General features: G+C 37.5%; 1 protein-coding gene, 1 long non-coding RNA gene and 1 other non-coding gene across 4 annotated transcripts in view; 1 reads left to right on the plus strand and 2 right to left on the minus strand.

Moving 5' to 3' along the window:
• Positions 1-13633, minus strand: part of LOC141378654 (uncharacterized) — a 62152-nt gene that overhangs the window by 42600 nt on the left and 5919 nt on the right. The window lies entirely within an intron of this gene.
• Positions 8044-10129, minus strand: LOC147846447 (uncharacterized). The gene is made up of 3 exons (XR_015479266.1): positions 9696-10129; positions 9517-9639; positions 8044-9352 (listed from the first exon to the last, which is right to left on the minus strand). It is a non-coding gene; the product is annotated as an uncharacterized LOC147846447 (long non-coding RNA).
• On the plus strand, positions 11703-12938 carry ccl16l (C-C motif chemokine ligand 16-like). The gene is made up of 3 exons (XM_087241228.1): positions 11703-11881; positions 12039-12150; positions 12244-12938. Exons 1-3 carry the CDS (start codon positions 11821-11823, stop codon positions 12812-12814), a joined length of 744 nt encoding a protein of 247 aa, XP_087097354.1. The 5' UTR covers positions 11703-11820; the 3' UTR covers positions 12815-12938.

Below are 13633 nucleotides of genomic sequence, written 5' to 3' on the forward strand. Positions count from 1 at the left end.
AGTTGGAAACATCTCTGGCAGGAGTTGTTTGTTTGTGTGTGTGTGTGTGTGTGTGTGTGTGTGTGTGTGTGTGTGTGTGTGTGTGTGTGTGTGTGTGTGTGTGTGTGTGTGTGTGTGTGTAAAATGTCCACTGACCCCTGCAGTACCTTCATGAACCACAGGGGTCCATAATCTCCCCTATTAAAAGCCCTGTACACGATAAAGTTCTTTTTACCCTAGTAGTTACTTTATAGCGAGTGTGGAAGTGTGGAAGATGCTGTTGATTATTTTAACTGCTCTTCCGCAGATGGTGGGTAGATGTTGAGCTGGAGACGTTCTGATCATCATCTAACTCTAATGATGTTATTTAATGCATTTTATATACAGCAGGTGCATTAAAAAAGTCGAATTAAATTAAAACTAAAACATGAATAAAAGTTTATCACGCTATTATAAGACTAATCTTACTATATAGGAGTGAAATTTGGGAACTAATATTATTATATTATTCTGCTTTGTCTGTATAAGTATAAATGAATAATATAATATAATATAATATTATATAATATAATATAATATAATATAATATAACATAATATAATATAATATAATATAATATAATATAATATAATATAATATAATATAATATAATATAATATAATATAATATAATATAAAGTTCTAAAACAATCACAAATATGAGCGCACTTCCGCATTGAAGAATAAAGTCAATAGTGTGAATTTACACACTATATATACTGTTGACATTGAAATTAGTACCCCCCTCCCCCCAATTTCTGTTTAACGGAGAGAAGATTTTTTTCAACACATTTCTAAACATATTAGTTTTAATAACTAATTTCTAATAACTGAATTATTTTATCTTTGTCATTATGACAGTTAATATTTGCCTAGATATTTTTCAAGACACTTCTATACAGCTTAAAGTGACATTAAAAAGCTTAACTGTTAATTAGGTTAACTAGGCAGGTTAGGGTAATTAGGTAAGTTATTGTATAACAATGGTTTGTTCCGTAGACTATCGAAAAAAAATATATATAGCTTAAAAGGGCTAATGTTTTTGACCTTAAAAAATTTAAAAACTGCTTTGATTATAGCCGGAAAAAAACAAATAAACAAACAAACAAAAAAACAAAACAAAAACAAATAAGACTTTCTCTAGAAGAAAAAAAAATATTAGACTTTTTTTTTGAAAATTTCCTTGCTTTGTTAAACATCATTTGGGAAATATTTGAAAAAGAAAGAAAAAAAATCAAAGGGGGGGGGGACTTTAACTGTATAATGCAGACCTCAGTTCTAGAATCAAATCACTGCAGAGCCTTCTGAAATAATAAATATCACCAATTATTGCATTTAAATGAAGATTCTTCTGCCAAAACTTGCTGGGCCTCATCTATGAAACATTTGTAAATATATAAGTAAATTCCAGTAATCTGCGCATAAAGCAAATTAATATTCTAGATTCCTTTTAAGGTTTGGCTTCAGTGTATTATGCATATAAAGGCATAAAAGAATGATGCAGTATGCCTTATGTTTAATAACAATTCAAAATTTTATTCATTTGTGTCCACCAAAACATTTTTTGCCATGCAGCTTCAAAATGGCAGCTGCTCTTCAAAAAACGTCCAGCTGGTGGTGCTTGACGATGCTTTTGGTGGCACAGAATTTTCCCAGCTGAGACAGTTGTGTTGCTATGATTAAATCCATAGCAGCAATGCATTAGTATCTCATTTTGAAGAATAAATATATAGCAATGCAATAACCAGTTAAATTAACTTCTGTTGTTGTAAAAATACAGTTGGATGATCGGTGAATTTATAGATAAATACTGACGAGTTAGTAGAATAGTTGAATGTTTATCAACTTGTAGCTTTTAAATATGTATGCCAGTGCATCAAATCCAATGTAAACAGAAGTATTACCTAACATTTATATCTGGTAAGGAGAGCGGTAGGGCTGCACTAGCTGTTCATTGGGTAAACTGCAATGTAAAGTCCACGTCTACGTACTCGAGCTGGTACCACATTTGAATTAACTTAACTGTTAGAAAAATATGTTCCAAGTATGAATATGAATAGAATGGAAATCTGATGTCATGCATCTGCCATTATCACATGACCTAACTTCAGTTGCATCGCTTCATTCTCCAATCAAAACTTCTCGTCTACTTTTTTCCAATGAATTTAAACATACTACTCAGCTTATATACTGTTTTTCACTCTATGATGTTGGGATTCATGCAATTTCGGACATGCTGTTAGTAAGTACTAGTTTTGACTAAATCAGTACTTTCTTTGGTTTACCACCTAAAGTCAGAATGTACAGTAGTAAGCAGGTTGCAATCTCTCCCTTAGGTAATATACTGCATTATACAGTTAAAGTCATAATTATTAGCACCTCCCGTTTTCCCCCAATTTCTATTCAATGTAGAGAATTTTTTTCAGCACATAACTTTCTAAACATAATAGTTTTAATAACTCATTTCTAATAACTGATTTATTTTCTCTTAATTTTCTCTCAGTAAATAATATTTTACTAGATTTTTTCAAGACACTTCTATACAGCTTAAAGTGACATTTAAAGGCTTAACTAGGATAATTAACTAGGCAGGTTAGGGTAATTATAGCAAGTTATTGTATAACGATGTTTTGTTCAGTAGACTTTCGAAAAAAAAAAAAAAGCCTAAAGGGGCTAAAAAGTTTGATCTGAAAAATTATTCTTGCCAAAATAAAACAAATAAGACTTGCAGAAGAAAAAATATTATCAGACATACTGTGAAAATGTCCTTGCTCTGTTAAGCATCACTTGGGAAATATTAAAAATAAATAAATAAATAAAAGGGGGGCTAATAATTCTGACTTCAACTGTATATACAATTTGAAAGGGAGCTCCTTTTAATCAATGAAAACATATTTTTCATTGTGATCTCACAAAGATTTAATCAAAGAATCTCTCAACACCGCACAGTGAGTTGCTTATTTACATTGTGAATCTTCCATCTTGTTGTTTAGGGCTGTGAGTAATGTCGTTGTTTTTTTGGAAAATGACAGCTCAGGAGTGCGTTTCCCAAACATCGATGTAACTTGCGGCTGAACTATCAAAGTACGATGCATCATTTGGGAAAAGAATGATGTAGTGATGAGTGTTTCCCAAAACGCATTTCTCTGTCACTGTTACGATAACCAGCGATCGTTCTCAGGACATCGCTGGTTTCCACTTTACTTGAACTGCACTTCCGCATATCCCAGGACTACATTTAAATACATGCACTTCTTCCAAACACGCACGTCTGGTCATTCATCTATCCTGATTGCAATCACCAGCTGAACCTTGTCACAGACAGATATCACACCATACTTAAGCCACACATTCACGCTTCCAGTTTGCCGAGTCTTGTTGTTTTTCACAGTAGCATTACAACGCGTTTTCCAGTCTTGTTATCCCGTGTACCGACCGTTAGCCTTGTTAGCCTCGTTGTCTTTGCCTGCCGCCTGCCTTTCTGACCTCTTGCATGTATTAGACTGCGATTCTGGATTGTCCTCTTACCCCTGTTTGCACCTGTGTTGACCACTGCTTGCCTGACCACCGATTAAACCTGCATTTGGATCTTACTTCAGTTGTTTGAGTCACAACAGTCTTCCAGTCACAACAGAAGACTCGGCCACTATGGATCCAGCAGTGTTTTTGGTTCGTCTACGCCAAGGTAATCGATCCCTCGAGAACCACATCCAGTGTTATTTGGAGACTGCTAACACCACTGAATTACCAGACTGTATGCTCATTGACCTTTTTATGTATGGGCTTAATAAGCCGCTAAAGAGCACACTTTCAAGTGTTCATTCTCGAGGGACATTCTCTGATTTTTTGGACTATGCGCTACTCACTGTGGACTCTTCCTTCACCGTAGGCGAGGTGGAGGAAACTCCTAAATGTTTTTTGGGGAGGGGCAGTGTACAGCAAGACCAGGGGCCTCATGTATCAATGCTGCGTACGCACAAAAACTTTGCGTACGCCAGGTTTCACGCTCAGAATCGCTCACGTTTGGATTTACTAACAATGAACTGAACGTGGGAATGTGCGCAGCTTCACGGCAGCTTTCTGGCAGGCGTACGCACATTTTTTGTGCATGTCTGTTTTATTTCCATTGGCGACTCCTAGAGGCAGTTGTGTTAAATTCCTCTGTACAAAGTGTCTGAGCCTTGCAATGGCAGCTGTATGAGGCGGGTTCAGCAGGTATATAAGGTTTCCATACCAAACATTTGACCAGCTAAACATTAAAGCACAATTTGCAGCGGTCGCCTGTTTTCCCAATGTAATCTGAGCGATCTACCGTTCGCACATTGCTATAAAGACACTATCTGAAGATGAATTTGCATGCGTGAATCAGAAACATTTCCATTCAATAAATGTGCAAATAAAATATGATGCTTATTGATATGAACTTATTGATGATGCCTACTTGTCTTTCTTGTGATAAATAGTAGGCAAAATCTGATATGTAGCGGGGGAAAAAGAAGAAAGAGTTCATCAGATGCTGGATTCGAGCCGAGTTCATGCTCGAACGTATAAAGTCATGATCACATTCGTCTTACGAGTAGCGCCACTGAGACTGTTAAGCGTCATGCAACATTTTATAGATATAAACCACACTATTTCTTTTATTAATGCACTCAGTGCGATGTTCAGACCCAACTGTGTTGACCGAATCAGCTAAACTCTCCCACTCTATTCTCTACTCTACTCTATAAATCTTTTTTTCTTTTGTTGTTAATTCCGGAGAACAAACTTGCAAATAACACCGCTTTCCTCCGGTCTACCTCTGAAAGCAGCACCTCCATTTCACATTCTGTTCAAAGTTTCTCTTTTTGCTTGCTTTTGCCTTAGCGTTTTCGTTGGGTTTTGCCATTAGCATAGTCATTAGCATATTCATACGGGGGAGGAGGCAGGGAGGGGTTTTGTGCTCGTGCATGTTGCGCTCAGTTTCACGTTCATTTAGATGTACAAAAGAATATGCGTGAGATTCGGCGTACGCAGTGTTTCATACATCTGAATTTTTTTCTGCGTACGCACATTTACAGTTTTGTGCGTACGCAATGTTTTAGTAAGATTTCCACGCAAGTCTTCGTACATGAGGCCCCAGATAACACCAAGGCTTGCTGATCATTCCACCACCACACATCCAGCTCACAAGATGGTCACTTCCAGTGTGCCAGCTCACAAGATGGCTTTCTGTCCTGAATCTGTTCCTGTCCCTGAAAGGCCATCTCCAGAGCTGCCAGACCCTCCAGAGCTGCCAGACCCTCCAGAGCTGCCAGACCCTCCAGAGCTGCCAGACCCTACAGAGCTGCCAGACCCTCCAGTGCTGCCAGACCCTCCAGTGCTGCCAGAGCCTCCAGTGCTGCCAGATCCTCTAGAGCTGCCAGAGTCACTGCCATCGCCAGAGCTGCCACCGCCAGAGCTGCCAGCGCTGCAGCCAGAGTCGATGCCGCAGCCAGAGTTTATGCCGCAGCCAGCGCCGCAGCTAGAGCCGCAACCAGCGCCGCAGTCAGAGTCGATGCCGCAGCCAGAGTCGACGCCACAGCCAGCACCGCAGCCAGAGTCTACGCCGCAACCAGCGCCGCACCCAGAGTCGACGCCGCACCCAGAGTCAACGCCGCACCCAGAGTCAACGCCGCAGCCAGAGTCGACGCCGCAGCCAGCGCGGCAGCCAGAGTCGACGTCGTCGCTTCCCGAACAGACACAGCTCCCCGTCCAACCTGCATCATCCAGACTCCTTGCCTTGCCGATCACAGCCCGGATCCTCGCCTTGCCGGCGCCTCTCAGACGGTTCGCCTTGCCGGCTCCCTACAAGCCTCCAGCCCTGCCAACTCCTCGCAGTACTCCAGGTCCTCTGCAGCCTCATGATCCCGAGCCACTACAGCTCCATGTTCCAGACCCTCCGCAGCCTCATGATCCAGGGCCACTGCAGCTCCACGCTCCAGGTCCTCCGCAGCTCCACTCTCCGGGTCCTCCGCAGCTCCATGCTCCAGGCCCTCCACAGCTCCACTCTCCGGGTCTTCCGCAGCTTCACTCTCCAGGCCTTCCTCAGCTCCATGCTCCAGGCCCACCTCAGCTCCACGCCCCAGGTACGCCTCAGCTGCATGGTCCTGGCCCTCCATCCCTCCCCCTGTTCCGCCTCCGCTCCACCTCCCGCCTGAACTGTATTTTGGAGTGTCTAGAAGCCACTCTTTAGAGGGGGGGTTATGTTACGATAACCAGCGATCATTCTCCAGAGATCGCTGGTTTCCACTTTACTTGAACTGCACTTCCGCATGTCCCAGGACTACATTTTCATACATGCACTTCTTCCAAACACGCACGTCTGGTCATTCATCTATCCTGATTGCAATCACCAGCTGAACCTTGTCACAGACTGATATCACACCATACTTAAGCCACACATTCACGCTTCCAGTTTGCCGAGTCTTGTTATCTTTCACAGTAGCATTACAACGCGTTTTCCAGTCTTGTTATCCCGTGTACCGACCGTTAGCCTTGTTAGCCTCGTTGTCTTTGCCTGCCGCCTGCCTTTCTGACCTCTTGCATGTATTAGACTGCGATTCTGGATTGTCCTCTTACCCCTGTTTGCACCTGTGTTGACCACTGCTTGCCTGACCACCGATTAAACCTGCATTTGGATCTTACTTCAGTTGTTTGAGTCACTTCCAGTCACAACAGTCACAGATCCATCGCTTGAGCCATGTTAGTTATAACGTAATACGCCCATAATGACACTCAAAGTAACTACTTATTTGGGAAGAACCCTATCATTTTTTTGTGCAAATTATATTGTTTTACACAAACATCCATTTAAAATAAAATCCAATAATAAATTTGGTAAAAACATGCTCTCACTTTCCATATTGACTAAAATATATGTACATGGCACATATGGGGCCTATGTTTCCTTTACAAATATTATTGAGAATATGACATATCCTATTCTAAAACATAAAATCACTTACAAACGCTAACACCTATTCTAATATCATACATAAATTATATAAATAAATAAATAATGAGGCGATTTATTGAGAAATGAGATTTAATATTTAGTATGATTAGAAATTAAATAATTATACTTTAATAGCATTAATAATATTAATGATGATGATGATTATTATCATAATTACTAAGGATGATACTTTTTTTATTTATTTTTAAATTTTTTTTTTTTAGAAATTTATAAATTTTTTTACTTTTACATTTTGACACTTGTAAACCACAGCAGAAAGTAACCAACAGGCCCATGTCATATACAGTGCAGATACTTAATAAATAACCTATTATAAATTAAAAGATTTAACATATTATTTCTATTTTTCTCTAAATAATGTTCAAAATGCCTGCAAAAATATTTGCAAATATTCTTTGTAAAGATCCGATCAGAAAAAGATCAGATCTAACGACAATTATATAATTGTGTATAGGTGGTCATTTTGGGGCGATATAAACACACATATAAACAATATTAACAGTCCTTTTTTTTAAATGTTTAAATAACAAACTTTTTTTTTAATTTTTGCTATTGAAAGTTTGTCATTTAAAAAAATCTGTTTCAGTGTTTTTTTTTTTCTTTTTTGAAATATAGCTTAGGATGCATTAAATAGCACCTTGACAGATTCTCCTCAGCCAGGATGAATAAATGTTATCAGGACCACATTCAAAACCAAGGGATACAAAAATGTTCCCAGAATACACAATCTACAACGGCAGCATGCCTGCACACAGAAGTCAGGAGATGCAAAAATTTGTATTTTTTGTCCTAATTATAACATTTTTATAACAAACAAGCATATGTTTTAATATATTCATACCGGTGTTCGTGTTTTACCATCATGCACAAAAAAAATTAAATAAATAATAATAAATTACATTTATAATCTATAATAATTACTAGTAGTCCCACAACATTCACATCTGACACTCGATGACACGCGAATACCCTGTAAAAAGAGTCTAGTGGCTGGGAATGAGCTTTTTTTTACAGTGTCTGGTAAAAACAAAACTACCACTGTTATATATTACAAATTCTTTGTTTAAGAGACTCAAAAATGACAATCTTATTATGCTTTACTCACCCTTCAGTTTTTCAAAACCTGTCTGAGTTTGTTTCTTCTGTTGAACACAAAAGAATATGTTTTGAAGAAAGATGAAAACCTGTAACCAATGACTTTCTTAGTATTTGCTTTTTTAGCTTTCTTCAAAATATATGCTTTACTGTTAATCAGAATAAAGAAACTTATAAAGATTTGAAACCACTTGAGGGAGAGTAAATAGTGAGTACATTTAAATTTTGGGGTGAACTCCTTCAAGAATGGCCCTTACGCATTTTTTCCATCACTGAACGCCCAGACTGCTGCTCAGTTCTAACACAAAGTACTGTATTAACACGCATATTGACCAGAAACAAAATTAGCACACAACTGTAATATTTTCCACTGACTCAGGTCAAGCTTATGTCATTCTGGTCAACAATTACTGAAACTTTAAAAGAAGTCCACTTGGCCCACCATCTACTTTTTGGTTTACTAGAACTTAACACATTCTGCATAATGAGGGGCAGCACAGCCATTTGTACACTTCCTCTCGCCGAATAAAGTGTGAAGATGTGGTTTATCTTCGCTCATCGACACAACAACTCTCTACAAATAGCTCAGAGGACATCTTTTGTGTGATTTCGAAACAGGAAATGCGCATGTGGTTATAAATGTAGGTCTTTATATTTACTTTCATATAATGCCAGAAAGGACTGGTGTAGTAGAAAGGGCAGTAGCACACAAACTCATAAAATTGAATCTTTTATGATACTAAACATAATCACATTAAAATGTGCGTTGAGAATGTCAGAGGGTGAACAAAATGGCATCTTGAAACCAATATTGTCTGTTAAAGAAGTAGGTGACTGCTGGGTGGGAGCTGGTTTTGTTTTAAGGTCTTGTTGAGATGTGGAAGATCCCATTAAGGGTGAATACAACGTTTGTGGTTTCACAGCCCCTTTAAGGCCTCTGTAGTTTCCACTCACATTCAGCAGACCCACACTGTATACCCATTGCTCACAAAGTGCAAGAAAGTTATGATTTTAGATGCAAGAAGCTTCAATTTTAGCCTTCATTTTCAGTGTTGCAACTTAGTTGTAGCATGACATTATTGCTGTAGAGACATTGTGTGACTTGAAAAGTCAGGAGTTATGACCATATATAAATGGTTTGTGAATGTAGTCAGGTCTTAACAGTATATATTTGTTTTATTATTTTATGTGAGCTTTTTTTTAATAATTGATTAAGAAAGTAATCAGTTACCCAAAGCACATGCTAAACTATTTTTAATCATATATATATATATATATATATATATATATATATATATATATATATATATATATATATATATATATATATATATATATATATATATATATATATATATATATATTATTCTAACTAAAATACATTAATCAATAACATAAAATCCAAACATTTAGTTTGTGATATGAAAACTATTCATTCGTTAATTTTCCCTGGCTTAGTTCCTTTATTCATCATTCCCTACAGCAAAATGAACCGCCAACTGATCCAGCAAAATGTATGCCGGGCTGTGGCTGGAAAGGCATCCGCTATGTACACAGCACATGCCCTTCCAGGTGCAACCCAGTACTGGGAAACACCCATACACACTCATTCATACACATTCGCTACAGCCAATTAGTTAATTCAAAACACTTGTACTGCTTGTCTTTGTACTGTGGGGGAAACCAGAGCACCCGGAGGAGTTCTGTCTGGTTCTTGAATCTGATTGGCTGATAGTCGTGAAATATTCTGCAAATAAAAGCACTAGTACAGCCTCTTCACCCTTCACCCTTGTGTATTACTCCGCCCACATACAGCAACAAGCAGAGGACACTACAGTTTGACAAATATTGCAGCTATTGGACAACAATCCGTCTTTCGGATGAGACGTTAAACCGAGGTCCTGACTCTCTGTGGTCATTAAAAATCCCATGGCACTTCTAGTAAAAAGCAGGGGTGTCAAAGTCCCTCAATCGGCCCTCACTACCATGGCCTCCCGATCATTCCCATCTGCCGAATTGGTTGATGGTGTGGACAGACAGACCCCCCCATACCCCCCCCCCCCCCCCCCCCCCCCCCACCACCAATGAATGTGAAGCGATTTGGGTGTATGGCCACACACAATAAATGCGCTATATAAATACACATTACATTAAATTACACTACATTACATAATGTACCTTTAAGGTGTTTTTTTTTCTAATCGAGAATGTGCAGTAGTTGTTTAGATGTAGTCATAGTAGCAACTTTGTAGTTTATTTATAAGGATAGTGCCCATTTTTTATATTTATAATTTCGGAGCATCGGATTTAGTGCATTGGCCGCCACCAGCCTGTGTGACTAAAAAAAGTGACGTTGATGTTTCACCACAAGGTGGTGACAGAGACCACATAATAAGTGCTTATAGGAGAAAAATGCATTTTCTCAGTGTAAATTTCAAACTAAAGCTGAACGCATCATTACAAATTAGGTTACTGACATTCTAAGTCAATCTCTTGCTCTTTCTTGCATTTTGTAGTGCTGTATTTATACCACAGAAGTAGTTTTAGCTTTGCTCTTGCTTTTTTGGGTTAATTATTGTAAAATTCCAATTGCTACAGAGAAATACTGGGAAATCTCTGTAGACTGATGGCACTTCATGCTGGTCAGCCTTATAATCTTAAAATGTGAGCAAAATCACCTGTTTTATCATCACTTTAAACATTACGCTAGAGAATCTTTCAGATACTTACCCTTAAGTGACGTTTGTGAACCGGCAACAGTTTTTGCTGTTCTGACGTCAGCTGCAGACGTGAATGAATGATGGAAGAAAGTAGTTTCTCATACAAAAAGGGTTTTGAGAGTCCGCATTTGATTTTCTTTATACACACGATTATGTTGTCGAACTATTGTATAAATGCAATATCGCTCGTAGCAGTGCGATATGGCTGTATATCAGCAGTAGTGGGAAGCACTAAGGCACTCGGCCTGTGGCCTCGAATCAACGCACACCTTCCACCAGTGCCGATATACAGCAATATGGCCCTGCTACCAGTGTGATATTGCTCATATAAATAAAAACACTTTTGCATATGTAAAAAAAATATATAAATCCAGTTTATACTATGTTTTTGTATCGTTCTAAAAATAACTATAGACAAATAGATTTTTTAATATGTATTTGTTTTAAATAAATACACTCATAAATTAAATTTAAACGAAACCAGAGACTGAGGTCAAGCCTATGCCAAGAAAGAATGTTTTACATTAGATTGAGCTAATTTTTTTTTTACTCTACAAAAAAAAAAATGCATTTCTAGGGACCAGAGACAAGCAAATGCTAAAATCTCTATGTACAAGACAAGTTTTATAGCTTTTGGGTGGGCATATTTTTGTAATGTGTAGTGTTCCTACTCAAATAAACTAAAATAAATGAAACCTTCCATCTGAACTTACATTCAACTGAAGTGTCACTCTAACCAAAGCTCCAGGACACGATGAGCTGAACCGAGCCATGCTGAATGCATTCTGTAACCCCTTACTTTCCCTTGTGTGGTTTAATGCACATCGATCTCTCTCACTTTTGGTCTTCCACTCAACACTCATGTTTTCCTGTCCCCGACTGAGGTGTCTGTGGGCCCGAGGTGACGAAGAATAGCTTTGTGGGCTGAAAGACCTCCTTCAACACAGACCCTTTAGCACAACATAACGCTGTACAAGCAGAGCAGAGCAAGATGAACTTCACTCTGTTTACTGCAGTTTTTCTATGTATAGGGTGGATTGTTGAAGTAGCAGGTAAGAATCGATCATGTTATCATTTACATTTGTTTAAATCATGAGTTCATTTTGTGGTTTGGCATCACTTGACTGAAATGAGTGTAGATGTGTGTAGATCTTATACTGTGAATGTAATGATTACTTGCCTTAATACAATGATGTGCTTCTCCAACAGGTAATGGACGTCCAGCAAACTGCTGTTCTTTGAAAGATACTAAAATACCAGCTGAAAATATTGTGGATTTTAACATTCAAGAAGCACCGCCATGTCATATCAAAGCTATCAGGTAAGATAAAATTATAATGACATAATGAAATCTGTAATTTTACTCAGATATAAGTATCATAAATATGAAATTATTATTATTTTCCTTGTTTAGATTCTACACCAGGAAAAACAAAGTTATTTGTTCAGATCCAAATAGCCACTGGGCTAAAAAGATGATTGAGAAATTGAGTCTGACCAAAGACACTCCCAAAACACCTATTCAGTGCCACGTAACAAAGGCAATTCAAACTACAACAAGCAAAACGCCAGGAACACAAACTGAGACCAGTACGAGTACAACAGTACAACCAAGAGTGACAGTAATCAACACATCTGGACCAGAAACCAGTACAAGTACAACAACAGCAACATCTGAAGCAGAAACCAGCACAAGTTCAACAATTACAACATCTAGACCAGAGACTAGCAGGAGTACAACTGCGATGACCAGCAAAAAAAGCACCAAAAAATCTGAACCCCCCCCACAAACATATCTTAATACCATGACTACATGTGGGACAGGTGAACTAATGACACCAGCAAAAGAAAAAAAACTGTCGGGCAATATAGTGACCAGTAAAACTCCAGCCAAAAGGACAAAACCATCCAGGTTGAAATTAAAGGCAAGAAATAAATCCAAAAAAGAATTTAGGAAACTGCAGATGAAAAAAAAACCCAAGTAATAAGTCTGAATAGTTACTGGACCATTTGTACCAATTTACAGTAAGTTTGAATGTACTGATGATGGGTTGTGAGCTGAAGCACTACAAATATTATTTAGTCTCAGTCTTTGACTGGGACTGAACTGATCTTGGTCCTTTTGTTGAAGACTGTAACATACTGCCGAGTTTTTTTTCCTGCTGAAAGTGCAATTGAGAATTATTTGCCTATATATTATTTGTTAATAATTATTAAGTATTTGTAATTATTAAATGAAATTAATATTTTTGTTACATCAACTAATAAATATTATGATTTATTTTTTCTTTGGGATGTTTTATTGTGGATATCATGCATACACTTTCTTGTAAATAATTAACTATTAGTTAACAAACATTTGTTCATGTTAAATTCAATTGACAACTTAAATATTATTATTTTTACTTGTTAAATTACTTTAGAAATTATATTTATTAGTTTTGAATGTGTATTTGTTTTGCAATATGAATCAATTATTCAATGGTTTAAACAAAAATAAAAAATCAGCATAAAAAATAAATATATAATTTATTGTAAATAACTATTAGTTAACAAACATTTTTCATGTTAAACTCAAATGCGAACTTTTACTATTTTTACTTGTCAAATTACTTTAGAACACATATTTTACAACCTTTAAATTAAAATTATTTTGTATTATTAATCCAACCCTAATTAAACACACCAGATCAAACTAATTAAGTCCTTCAATCTTGTTTAAAACCTACAGGTCAGTGTGTTGAGGCAGGGTTGGAACTAAACTGTGCAGAGCTGTAGCCCTCCAGGAACTAAGGTTAACACGT

This window comes from Danio rerio, chromosome 2, assembly GCF_052040795.2.
Source record: "Danio rerio strain M-AB ecotype USA chromosome 2, GRCz13ab, whole genome shotgun sequence".
NCBI classification, from domain to species: domain Eukaryota; kingdom Metazoa; phylum Chordata; class Actinopteri; order Cypriniformes; family Danionidae; genus Danio; species Danio rerio.

What these genes read in the sequence shown, in the direction of transcription:
- ccl16l (XM_087241228.1), top strand. Translation starts at nt 11,821, where the DNA reads ATGAACTTCACTCTGTTTACTGCAGTTTTTCTATGTATAGGGTGGATT. An exon ending in GTGGATTGTTGAAGTAGCAG is followed by an intron (nt 11,882 to 12,038) that starts GTAAGAATCGAT and finishes CTTCTCCAACAG; the next exon opens with GTAATGGACGTCCAGCAAAC. An exon ending in TGTCATATCAAAGCTATCAG is followed by an intron (nt 12,151 to 12,243) that starts GTAAGATAAAAT and finishes TTCCTTGTTTAG; the next exon opens with ATTCTACACCAGGAAAAACA.